The sequence below is a fragment of the Megalobrama amblycephala genome, linkage group LG13 (assembly GCF_018812025.1).
Source record: "Megalobrama amblycephala isolate DHTTF-2021 linkage group LG13, ASM1881202v1, whole genome shotgun sequence".
Taxonomy (NCBI): domain Eukaryota; kingdom Metazoa; phylum Chordata; class Actinopteri; order Cypriniformes; family Xenocyprididae; genus Megalobrama; species Megalobrama amblycephala.
Genome location: NC_063056.1, coordinates 23,654,660 through 23,668,512, shown reverse-complemented (window position 1 = coordinate 23,668,512; position 13,853 = coordinate 23,654,660). Strand labels below are relative to the sequence as shown.

Here is a 13,853-nt window from a genome sequence, read left to right as displayed (position 1 = left end):
TCAGATCAAAAATTGTCATATAAAAAATATCAGATAAAATAGTCATCAGTCATTTTAGTTTACTGGAATTTTATAAATATCATAAGTCGTACAGCCTTAAGTGAATGATTTATAGCACAAATTATAGACTGATTCATAAGTTTGACTTTTTTTTTTTTTTATCAAAAGTGCCACAGCAGCTATTTAATATCTGAAGGAAATATATTGGTTTAAGCTGGCCCTTAATGGTGACACAAAATAATCAAATGAATTTTTGAATATCTGTGACTAATTTTTGTAATCAGAAACAAATAGTGACCAGAGGGCACAGGAAGCTACTTTCCACACTGTCTACCCACACCTGGACCTCACAGACAGGAGTTACCCACTAGAACATTCCTTCTTTCCACGGGACGCTGTCTTTCCTGCAAAGTGCATGCAACAGCATTCATGCAAAGCAGCAAATCTGCTGATATCTTTTGTGACTCCTCTTTTCCTGCTGGCCCTCATTCCTATACCCCTGAGTCCCATTAGTCAGTTTAATTAGTCATTGTTTAATTTGAGGCAAGAAAGATGGAGATTTTTTTGTTACTCTCAATCATCATTGATCATTGTCTTGAACCTCGGGTCTCTTCCTCCAAAACAATGCAGTGACCCCGTTTGTCGAGGGAGCAGCAGAGACAAGCTGGAGTTGTGTAACTACCACCCAGTGGGTGGTGCATATCACACGCTATAAGTGTGGCCAAACAGGACGGTTCAACATTAGACAAGCACCTGCAGCTGAGGGAGATCTATTGGAATTGCTTAGGTGAACATCTGGATTCGTATTCATACGTACATGCAACATGGAATCAAGAACTACTCTGATCTTCATTTTTACCTTGTGCACATCTTTTCATGAAGGTAAAACATTTTTATGTTTGTATTATATTTTGCGGGGTTTATTTAATGTTATTTATTATCTTCTATATTTAATTAAGTGATAGAGACAAAAGGGAATAGATATGGCATATTTAAATATATAGAATATTATGAATATTTTTTAGATTTAAATTAGTTCAATTCTGAATTGATTTAATTGATTATAAACCTTTAAGTTTGAAATTTTAAGGATTTTTAATTTCATTTTCATTCTCAGGCTTGAGAAAAAGTTTGTACATTTATTTTGCCCGTACAAAACATTAATACAAATTTTGTGCACTTATTTTGCCTGTACTAAACATTTAAACACAATTTTATGCACCTATTAAAATGACAGAATAATAGAAATGACAGCGAATTCAGTTCTGATCTATCTAACAATATGTGAACACAGCCGGGGCTCATATTCATTTTGTACTAATCAGTCATCTCAGCGTTGACAGTTAAAGCCAAAATTAACAACTCAGCACAGATGTGTGTGAATAGCTTTGAACTTTAAAGTTACCCGCGACTCATTAAGATCAAACGTCTGAGACCTTGTTCGTCATTACATAAGATAACGGAGAGCAGTGGGAATGGAGTGAAGTAATAAATCAAAATCATAAAAGTGTAATAATAACATGTGGTGTATGAGGCTCATCATTTCTCAGAGACTCAGCCATATAGTCTCTGCTGGAGCTTTTTGGCCCATAATGATAACGGGAAGTTTTATGGACTGCAATATATGTCTTTTCTACAGGCTGGGGGTTGCCTCTAGTGCCCCAGACTGACCTGAGCGACCCATCTGCAACCCATAGGGTCAGGAGCAAACGATGCTCCTGCAACAACCAGCTGGACTCCGAATGCCACTATTTCTGCCATCTGGACATCATCTGGGTGAACACGCCAAGGTGAGTGTTCATCCATGCATGGGTTAACCTGCGTAAATCGTATGTAAGTAAACCACAACGGAAGTTCAACCAATACCGAAGACTCTTTAGAGGCTCCAGTGTGTGAAAGGAAACATCATGGACATATGAAAAGTAAAACACATCAGTGCACCTTTGTGACTTTGTGCTTTTATAGTTCAGAAAGATTTACTTTTGAGTTATTGAGCACTTTATTGCTGTTTATCTAGAATACTTTTGGCACTGGTTGCAATTCTTATGCTTAAAGTTAAAACAGTACAAAGTCCCATTGTGCTTTATTCCTTTCTGATGAGTTAATCAATGACTGGATGCTCTCTGGCTGTCTCCTCCGCAGTAAGACCACTGTGTACGGATTGGGCAGTCCACTGGCTCGTCGCCGTAGATCTACAGGCCGCTGCTTCTGCGCCAACCCTGCAGATCGGACATGCAAGAGCTTCTGCCACTACAGGTAAACCCCATCTCTCATCTGCATAACGCCCAGTCAATGAACGTCCTCATGCAAATTTGTAGGAAGTGGCATTCATTAGTCAGTCATTCTTCTATGGAAGGTTATTTTTACTATAAGGGTGTGCATGTTTAGGGTGCGGAGTTGTCATTAGGGTGTGAGGTGATACCAGACAAACACAGTTGGAGAATCCAGACGATATGACAAGTGAAATGTATTTGAATTGGAATTACTAAGAGAGTTTCATCCAATGAGTCAGAGTTTTAGTAACGGCTTTCAAGCTATGACCGCTATTTGATCCTGTAAGAAAAAAAAAATTGTCATGGCAGGCTGCTTAGTTAATAAATCAGTCTTATCTATTATCAGATTTTAACCACTGTAATGTATTCATAAACTATGCAGTTGTGTTGTTGTTGTAATCTGTTGTTATGACAACCAGATAGATGATTAGAAGATTGAAACTTGCCAAAAAAACTGAACTACTTTCCTTGTTGATTGCCAAGAAAAATAGCTAAAACTAGCTGTTAACTTGTCTGGTCTCCCAGCCTGGTTTATAGAGATTTGACCAATTTTTATCTGGTCTTACCTGGTCAGGCTGGGACTAGCAAAAAAACAGCTAAACATCAACTTGGCCAGGCTGGGAAACCTACTGTAAGTCCAGCCAACCAGTGTAGGACAGTGTTGGGGAGTAAAGGCCCATTCACACCAAGAATGACAACTAGCGATAACTATTTTTAGCCGATTTTCCACCGCAGGAACTTTCCCCAGAAACTAGGGACTTTGGGATGATATTTCAACCGCAAGGACCAGAGTGTAAATGAAGTTTCGGGTAAAAATTTCCCCCTCTGAAAGTCCCTGCTCTCAAGAGGGGGTGGGACTTGGGCACTGAACATGCTGATTGGTTGAGTTCACGGAGCATTTTGATTGGTTGACTCCACGCAGCATTTTTGAAAGTCTGGGGGGACGAAATCCAGTGGGAACTGGAAAGTCGTGTACAGTCCTACATCAACGGACTAATCTTCACGATACTTTCAACCGCAATGGAAATAGAGAAGCAATAGGTCTAGGGGAAAAAAAGTTCCTGGGACAAATGCTCTGGGTAATTTTAGTGGAAAAGCAAGTTTAGCGTCCACATCTAACGACAATATTTTTGTTAAGCATGCGCTGTAATGTAGTCTGCCGCTTTAAATGCTCAAAGTGGATTCTGATTGGCTGTCAGTGTTGTATAGTTCATCAACTGGAAAAAATTGTTCTAAGTAAATTTAACGATTCATCTAGGTTGCTATCTTTATAGTTGTGGTGTGGACTTCGCTATTCTTATAGAATTAGAATTATTATTACAACTTTATAGTTATAGTTATCATTACAGTTATCATCTTTCTTTGGTGTGAACAGGCCTACTAAAAGTAGAAATGCTGTTAGATTTTCAATAGCATTTTCAGCTGTTTTCAAAATAGCATTTTTTATACATTAAAAAAGCTACTTTTCCCCAACAAGTAGCGATGTAGCATGACTAAATGCTACACTATGTGCTGTTATTGTCACGTTGTATAGCACACACAGCTTTGTTGCTGAGCGAACTGAGGAAATTTTCTAAATATTCATATATAGCATTGGAAAGTTCTGGTTATATGAATTAACAGCATATGCTGGTAAGGTAGGTTTTGAAGATGGTATGCTGGTTTGAGCTGATTTATGCTGGTCCTATGCTGGTCCCATGCTGGTCAGCCTAGGACCAGCTTAGGACCAGCATGGACCAGCATAGGACCAGGACTTGGCCAGCATAAACCAGCTCAAAACAGCATACCAGCTTCAAAACCTACCTTAACCAGCATATGCTGGTTTTTTCAACTGGATATCGAGTAATTTTAATGGATGAACTTTAATGGATGAACTTTAATGTCATATCATATTGGGCAAGTAGCCTTCCAGCTAGGTTTTTGTTTGTAGCTTGTAGTATAGCTAACTGTTTTTCTAAAGGTTAGCTTGACTGTAACTTGTAAATTGTGATTAGCTTGTAGCTACAGGTTTGAAGTAGTTTCCCCAACACCTTTTAAATGGATTTATTAGTCAATATAGCAGTCATCTAAGACAATGCAGTATTTATTTTCAGTTAATTTTGACAAATTTTGTGCACATTTCTCCAAGCTCTGAAAACCCTGCCATCATGCTGGTGCACCCATCTGAACCTGTGCGTGAAAAAAAGGAACAACCCAAATCTGATCACCAGACCACACTTAATAACTTCGAAAATGCAAGTCCAGGAGTTCTGGTTTTAGGGAAGTCTTCCTCTCTTGGGGCTCGGTCTGACGTCATAACCTTCCTCAGGTAAGGCCACATTGCACAAATCATGTAATTCATGTTTACACACCTTATTCTTTGAAAGAGCTGTGAATGTGTCCTCATTAGCACCATTACTTATAGCAAATTAATCTGATTTTTCAGGAACTTTGTCAAGGCTAGAGCGAGGGCCATGGAAAAGAAATCCAAGGCTGGTAAAGCTGGCTACAGATGAAGTCATTACCTGGAGGAGGGATAGGAGTGCGAGCACTTGAACAAAAGATGACCCTTGTGCAACATGGGGCAGCAGAACATATATACGCTGCGGTCTGGAAGCGGCGTTCCTCAAGGACAGTCCTGTGGAAAGAGAGCCTTTGAAACATGTTTGAGAGAGATGAAGGCTTGTGAAGGAGATCTTTGTGAGTTGAGGGCAAGTGAGACTTGAACACTGGGACAAAAGAGGGTTAGGTGTTATCGACAGTCCTGTAATGCAGACAGGACAGCTAAGAAGCTATGCTAAAGCTATCTGACAGGATCGTAGCTAGTCCAAAACACCAAGTTTGAACAGTCAGAGATAAAAGAGACAGATGAAGTGCTAATGAAAATTTAGTTGGAAGAGCACAGATTTTGAGAAACTGCAGTACTTCTGCTATTTAATGGTACCATTGGAACCGATCTAAATCTATGCATTTATTTTAAATAGAGACAAAACAATAGAAGAGTGAGAGAAATAATAAATAAAATGTTTATAATATTTTAGGATAGATAAAATATGACCTAAGCTATATTTGAGTTAAATATTTACCTGAGACAATAGTTTCAAACTGAGTGTCAAGCCAAAATGGCTGACATCTTGGGATAAGGCAAATGGATTTTTGAACACCCAACCCAGGAGCATTGGAATGTTACCAACGAAAATATATGGGGGTGTGATAAGTAATTTTCCTTCTTCTTGGCAAGGCCAGTGCAGGTTGGATAATGCTGGTCGTTACTTAGCTGGTGAAGATGGTTGACCAGCATGTTTTTTTTGTTTTGTTTTGTTTTTTATTAAACCGATTGCTCACAGAAGTCTTGGTTAAAAAAAGAGCATGTTAAAAAGAGCATGCTAACATTCCATGCTGGAAGCCAACATGTAAATTACAACATATACTGGTGACCAGCAATACTTCTACAATACTTATTATGTTTTCTGCAGGGAGCCCTTTCAAAATTGTGAGATTTTGCTGGGAATGCATAAGTTTGACCACTTTGTATGGACTGTGCACTTGTTTTTCACATCCATCCACCTTTAACAGTTATATTGTTGCAATATGTTGTTATGACTACAAGATAGACAATAGATTTAAACTTGCCAAAAATAGCTTAAGTACTTTCCTATTTATTGAATAGCACTGGAACATAGAGAGCTAACAATGTACACAAGATGTATGCACTTTATGGTTCATTTTGTGCTATTACATATCTTTTCATAGTTTATAATTATAAGTTACTCAATATGCTAGGAATTCTGTAGAGATAGATTTCTCTATGTATATCAGCAATATGGTTTTGTTGTAATGCTTCATTTTAATATATTGAAATGTATATATCCCATAAGTAATGTATTTATTATTTTCAGATTGAACTCTGAATTGTTTTCTGATGTATCAAATCTGTTGTTAGCAAAAAATTCTAATAAATTCATTTTAAAATAACAGTTTGTTTTTATGATGTTTTTGTTGGACATTATCAGATTGTTTAGAATATAAAGAAATAGCCCACAATTAAACTTCATGTTACAACATTCTTGGCATTATCTCTTACAAATGTAGGTTTGTATAGTTGCCTTGGATCACTCCCCATTCCTCGGCTGACAAAGTACCTTGGCATGAAATCTCAAAGGGTGTGTACATGGTTGAAAAGTAATTAGGTTGAACACATTGACATGTTGTTGTGATGTGAAAGATAGACTCATGTGGAACAGGTGAATTAGCCAGGAAGCTTGCAGGCGCATGGGAAAGAAACAGTGTAGACAATAGCAATGCGCGAACAACAGTCCTGATGGTTTCCATCTTCCTGTCATGATAGATTATACAGGCCAACAGTGCACATAAGGCTAATTTCCAAAACCCAAGACCTTATACTGAGTATTTTATTCTTATTTTTAGTCTAAGACTATGGTACATCTAAAGCTTGCACATTACTTAATTGTTCTGCAGGTCTGCTGTATGCATATCATACCAATCCAGACATTCATTAAGCAAATGACAACATTTATTGCCTCAAGGTCTCTGACCATGTCTGCTCATTTAAATGTGTTTATTATGTGTGAAAAATGCAGCCACATGAATGGGCTGCAATGACTGATGGTGAGATAACTGCAATTTAACTGAGCACAATACCAAGGAAAATGTAAACGTCAACATTGCATCATTGTACTGGTATGAGAGGCCTTATAAAACTGCTTTTAATCATCAAATATTGAGCAACACAGGTAAAAGAACCTGGGGTGTTTTAAGAGCAAAACGGCCTTAAAGGAATATTTGACTCAAAAATAAAACTCAACTCAACTCAACTTTATTTATAAAGCACTTTCAACACCACAAGTGGAACCAAAGTGCTGTACAGAAAGTATAAAAGAGAAACATAAAAAACAAAAAACAGACATATGACATACACACTTACAAAGCATTGTCAAAAGCTAAAGAAAACAAATAAGTAAAACACCCAATGAAGGACAAGTTTTTAGAGACAGAGGAAGGTCATTCCAAAGCCTAGGAGCTGCAACAGAAAACGCCCGATCACCTTTACATTTTAAACGCGTACGTGGAACCACAAGAAGCAACTGATCATTTGAGCGCAGAGATCTGCTGGATTGACTGCGACTGATTAAATCAGTAACATACTCAGGGGCTAGACCATGCAGAGACTTAAAAACGTACAACAGTGCTTCTTATTGAATTCTGTATCGTATGGGTAACCAATGTAGTTTAATTAAAACCGGAGTAATGTGTTCTCTCTTCTTAGTACCCGTTAAAAGTCTAGCAGCTGAGTTCTGAACGAGCTGCAAACGGGAGAGAGAAGCCTGACTCACACCCAAATACAATACATTACAATAATCCAAACGTGAAGACACAAAGGAATGAACAACCTTCTCCATATCATTAAAGGTAAGAATAGATTTCAATTTAGATATTGATCTAAGATGGAAGAAACTATTCTTAACAACAGCATTGATTTGCTGCTCAAGTTTGAACTCAGAGTCAAAAATGACACCAAGGTTCCTCATGCTAGACAGTTTTTTCCCAGGAAACAACCCCAGGCAGTCATCATCCACACACCCCTTATTTCCAAATAAAATGATCTCAGTCTTATCCTCATTTAATTGGAGAAAGTTATTTGCAAGCCAGCACTTAAAGGTGGTACAGAGGATGTTTTGTTTTATACATTTTTGCAATATTACTTGAAACTGTCTTTACTAACTGATAAAAGACTATTTATTAGGTGCACTGAAAGTAATAATATTAATATACATCATCTGTGCACGAGGTAGGGCCTTAAAAACATCAGCCAATCGTTTACGCGATCATCGCGTAAACGATTGGCCCTCTGGCTTGTCAATCACTGCCATTGTGAGAGGCGTGCGCGGATTGGTCCTCTGGCTTGTCAATCACTGCCATGACGTTCCTTGTGAGAGACGTGCGCGGATTGGTCCTCTGGCTTGTCAATCACTGCCATGACGTTCCTTGTGAGAGACGCGCGGCTGCGCGCTCTAGTAACTTTCCACACTCTACAGGCGCCGCATGCAATGTTTTTGTCAGGAGACAGGAGTAACAACTGCAGATTATGAGTCACATGCGGTGAGTCCGACATAATGAATCCACTAAGTGTGTGCGCGGCTTAACAATTGTAAGGCCGATTATGAATGTAAATTGATACTTATGACTGATCGCGCTCAAACGCGTCCAGTCAGAGCCAGTTGCGTTCCGTCTGCGATTACAGTCGGTTCAAATTCCATGTGAAAGAATATAAATCTGCTTCAGGAGCAGGAAACAATCGCTGTATGTTGAGCACAGTCAGAATGTTTTAGCTAGTCGTTAAATGTGTGCCCGGCTTAATAACACAGCGAATGCCCGTGGTAAACAAACACTCGTGCACGAGTTTTGGGAGGTGTTCACTTGAAAGAGCTGTGAATGAGGGGGGTTGTTCTTCCGCATGCGCTCATTTCAAAAACTCAGTCGACGAAAACATCCCCTGTACTACCTTTAACTTCTGCCAAACATGCATGAAGAGACTGAATGGTACTTTTATGCCCATGTTTCAGTGGTACATAAATTTGAGAATCATCTGCATAAAGATGATACTGAATCCCAAATTTATCAAAAATAGAACCTAGAGGGAGCATATAAAGGGAAAACAAAATTGGTCCTAGTATTGAGCCCTGTGGAACCCCACACACAAGGGGGGCAATGGAAGAAAAATAATCCCCTAAGCTGACTGAAAGAGTCCTATTCTTTAAATAGGAAGAGAACCATTTCAGGGCTAAGCCCTGAATACCAACCTGATCCCTAAGACGATCAATGAGAATGTTATGATCAACTGTATCAAATGCCGCCGTAAGATCTAACAACAGCAAGACAACACAGTTTCCAGAATCAACACCTCGTAGGATATCATTAGACACCCTCAAAAGAGCCGATTCTGTACTATGACCAACTCTAAATCCTGACTGGAATCTATCGCAGATGTTATTCTTAATTAAAAAGTCATTAAACTGTGTGTGTACAATTTTTTCTAATATTTTTGAAATAAAAGTCAATTTTGAAATCGGACGAAAACTACTCATGTCAAATGGATCTAAGCTGGGGTTTTTTTAAAAGGGGCTGAATAAAAACTAAAAAACCTGTCATTATTTACTCACCCTCATGTTTTTTCTTCTGGCCACTTCTTTAAATACATAATAAAATAATTCTAATGACTCGTACACTATATTCCAAGTCTCTGAAGTCATATGATTTATGTGACAAACAAAAGTTGTTTGAAAGTTGTTATTCACTGTAAATCTTGACACTGCAAAACTCTCCTTGGCACGTTCATGAGCAAACAATTCATTTGTGTTGAATCTTTTCGAATCAGTTGATTCATTTTACAAAACTGGTCTGAATGATTCATTCATGAATCAGAATGATTAGTTCTTGAGTTACTGATGATATGGTTGCAATTGTAAACTGCACACTGAATGGAAAAGTTATCAAGATTAAAGATGCGGTCATTAGTGAAATTTTGTGGGGGAAAAAAGGGTAACACTTTAGAATAATGGTCCGTCATTAATAAGTAACCTGCAGGACTAATGAGTAGTACTATATTAACACTTCAGGTACTACTATTAACTAATATAGAAACAAGTCTAACTAATCAGTAAGTAATATTTAGATGATAGTTCCTTATTAGCTAATCAATAATTACCTATAATGAGATTAGCATTATTAATAACTATTAACTAACTGACAAATTGTAAAGAACATTATTGTGTGTCTGAGACGTAATCAGTCATAATTTTTACTCTGAATACAGTCATAAAATGCATCACTAATTACTCAAGTGTTACCTAATCACTATGCAGTAACTACTAGTGATCTGGACCATTATTTTAAAGTGAAAAACATCTTTTTGGTCCAGATCACTAGTACTTCTTGAGGAATGACTAGTTACTTGAATAATAAGTGATGCATTTTATGACCATGTTTCGAGTAAAAAAGGACAATTTTCAAGAACTATTGATCTGGACCATTATTTTAAAAGTGAAAAAGATGTTTTTCACTTTAAAATAATGGTCCAGATCGCTAGTAGTTCCTGCATAGTGACTAGGTAACAGTTGAGTAATTAATGATGCATTTCATGACCACGTTGAGAGTGAAAAAATATAATTGCTCACATCTCAGACACTTTAATGTTGTGATTATTAATTAATTAGTAATTCTTTATAATTTGTGATAGTTACCTAGTTCTTAATGATGCCAATCTCATTCTGTAATTACTGATTAGCTAATAAGTACGGTGGCCGAGAGAGCTCAATGCTCTGCAAATGAAGAAAACACATGCAAATAGAAAAAACACCAGCAAATAAAGAAAACATCTTCATCAGTTTGACAACACATGCGCTGCAAACTCCACAACACTTACAAAAAGACAAACGCGCTGCAAACTCCACAACACTTAGAAATAGTAAAACGCGCTGCAAACTCCACAACACTTACAAATAGACAAAGATGTCTGTTTGCAGCGCGTTTGTCTTTTTGTAAGTGTTGTGGAGTTTGCAGCGCATGTGATGTCAAACTGATGAAGATGTTTTCTTTATTTGCTGGTGTTTTTTCTATTTGCATGTGTTTTCTTCATTTGCAGCGTGTTGAGCTCTCTCGGCCACCGTAAATAGTTGTACCTGAAGTGTTAAAGCAGTACTAATTTGTCCTGCATTACTTCCTGCATAGTTGCTTATTAATGACGGACCATTATTCTAAAGTGTTACCAAAAAAAGGTCTATTGTCAATAGTTTAGTGATGTTTGAAACAGAAGTCACTTTCCAACCAAGCAGCTTTCTGTTGATCAACACAGCAAATGCGCATGACCAACTTGAACTTGTTACGAAAACTGTGTGGGGAAATCTTTTGCTCTCAAGCAATTCAATTCACGATTGCAAGGATTCTTACTGAAAGCACTGGATTTCCCCCGCAAACCTCGGTAAACAAGAAACGCACCATAAGTTTCATTTCAGTCTGTTCCTCACAGTGAATGTTCAAACGGCTTCAAAAGACAGTACAGCACAAAATATTAACTATTATGATACTTTTATAATGCTTAATTGCAGCTAGGATGAGTAAATGATTACAGAATTGTCTTCTTTGTGGAAAATGACTTTGAGGTTAAATTGAACAGAGATGTCATTCCTTTTGAACGCACAAATAATAAATTACTTTCACAAGTTCACAAGGTTTATGCCGCCAACAATAGTGACATTTGAAACAATGGCAGCCGCAGTAGCGTCCATCTCTCCCTTGAGCTCAATGTCTGTACAACTCGAAAAACAGGATGCCTTTACACATTCCATCCCAATTGCCGCTGCATTCAGAGTGAGGAGAATGTCAGGAAAGGCATATCAGAGGTAAATAAGAGGAAGCAAAATGAAGTATACGGCGGTTTATAATGGAAAGCATGGCACGTTTTCTCTCCTCAGTCACAGCTGCAGGCACGAACAGCAGGAAGAAAATGTAATTGTTGTGTTCTTAATTGGCTGTTTTAATTCACTGCATCTCAGAGAAGCTTCTGCTTCTGACCTGGTTAATCTGCGGTTAACCATCAGATGTCAAAGTTTTCTATATCTAAAAACTCTCTGATAAAGATCCTGTATTGCAAAGTGACATATAATCAGGTGAGGTGTTTACGTAGAGTGATATCAGTAATTGCTTATAGGCTATATGTGATTTTTATCTAATAGCTGTTAAGAGGGATCAATGCCAAGTTACATATACCCAGAATGCTGATCATGTGCCAGATTGTTAAATAAGCAGCAGATGAACGAACCAGTTTCATCCATGGGAAATGTACTCTGTGCACTACATAAGAGTACTTATGTAGTTCATAGAGTACATTTGCCATGACATATACTATTATAGTTTTTAATACTCTACATCTTTATATCACTCTTGTTGAATACCTTTCAAAGTACTGATATAAAAAGTATAGATTGCCATAAAGTAAATTGTCACGAGCATTCAGATAATAGCAGAACAAAGAACTCTTATGACCATTTAGTCACACATTTTCCTAGAACTGTTCAGGGAAAAATGCATTGTCAGAGTTTTTTTTTTCTTCTACAGATATTTTTCAGACACCTTGAACATTTCATTCATTAATACAGTTTATGCGCTAGTTAAAAAAAATGGTAAGAAAATATGACAAGATGTCAGAGTTAAACTGTGTCAGAAAAAACGATTATGTCAGATAACACTTAAGCAAATCATGGTCAGGTCAAAGTGTCTGAATAATATTTGGTTTCAAATTTTTATAAATTTTACTAGTAGTCCACTGTATGAAGAATTTTTGGGTATAATATGTCACAGTTTACTTTATTTTGCTATCCTCACTTACATAAATGAACTATAGTGTCCTGCACCCACTAATAAAAATATATCAGAAATATCAAAACTGTCTGAATAATTTTTGGTTTGGCTGTATATATATATATATATATATATATATATATATATATATATATATATATATATCCCCAAAGTAATGCAAAATACAGTTTCAGATGAGGAAAAACATTAATTTTAGACTACGCTCACACCAGTCGCTTATCCCTATGGTACATTGGAGTTTTGTCTAAGAGATATCATTAGTCAGATCCCTGTTTGACAGTCCCTCTTGGGAAGCAGGAGCCAATTTATCATTCCAAAGCATTTGGGACATTTGTCAAAGCCAGTGTTTATATACTGTTGCACTGGCCTCAATCAACCCCTTTCATTTTTCTCGCTAACGTGTGAGTGTCTCCACAACAGGAAGTTGCTATTTCCTTCATAACCCAACAAACAAACAGTTCTTCCTAGTCATAGAGTTCCCTTACCTTTCCATCAATTTGTGCTGTCTGATCGATGAAATATCTGTATTTTTATTAGGCCTGCAGTGCCTGAGGGTTTTAAGTAAAATAAATTTTAACTGACTATCAGTAAATCACTATTGCACCTCTATGCAAACATACCAGATGACTAATTTATTAGTAGCTGCCAAAAAGGAATAAAATGAAGATTCTGTCATCATTTACTCACCATCATGTTGTTTTGAACCTGTATGATTTTCTTTCTTCTGAACACAAAAAGAGAAATTTTACATAGCTAATGTTCACGCTGCTCCCTATCACACAATTGAAACATAGTGACCAGGGGCTGTCAAGCTCCACAAAGGACCCCTGCCCTCGTCATTGTATGCTTTCATTCATGCTTTTCATTTCATGGTTTAATTTTTGTGTTATGTTTTCCTTTAAGCATACATTTTTGTACATTTATTTTTTGTCAAGTTAAAGGATTAGTCCACTTTTAAATACACTTTTCCTGATAAATTTACTCACCCCCATGTCATCCAAGATGTTCATGTCTTTCTCTCTTCAGTCGAAAAGAAATGAAGGTTTTTGAGGAAAACATTCCAGGATTACTGTCCTTACAGTGGATTTCAATGGCTACCAACAGGTTGAAGGTCAAAATTACAGTTTCAGTGCAGCTTCAAGGGCTTTAAACGATACCAGATGAGTAATAAGGGTCTTATCTAGCGAATCGATTGGTCATTTT

General features: G+C 37.3%; 1 protein-coding gene across 1 annotated transcript; it reads left to right on the top strand.

The window, feature by feature from the left end:
• Nucleotides 1-655: 655 nt before the first annotated feature.
• Nucleotides 656-6,121, top strand: LOC125244239 (endothelin-2). The gene is made up of 5 exons (XM_048154312.1): nt 656-882; nt 1,640-1,790; nt 2,143-2,256; nt 4,402-4,581; nt 4,699-6,121. Exons 1-5 carry the CDS (start codon nt 825-827, stop codon nt 4,766-4,768), a joined length of 573 nt encoding a protein of 190 aa, XP_048010269.1. The 5' UTR covers nt 656-824; the 3' UTR covers nt 4,769-6,121.
• The last annotated feature ends 7,732 nt before the right edge of the window (nt 6,122-13,853 follow it).

Bases quoted from the DNA above. Each gene is read 5' to 3' on its own strand.
- LOC125244239 (XM_048154312.1), top strand. From the start codon at position 825: ATGGAATCAAGAACTACTCTGATCTTCATTTTTACCTTGTGCACATCT. The intron at 883-1,639 runs GTAAAACATTTT...TCTTTTCTACAG, and splicing joins GTGCACATCTTTTCATGAAG to GCTGGGGGTTGCCTCTAGTG. The intron at 1,791-2,142 runs GTGAGTGTTCAT...TCTCCTCCGCAG, and splicing joins ATCTGGGTGAACACGCCAAG to TAAGACCACTGTGTACGGAT.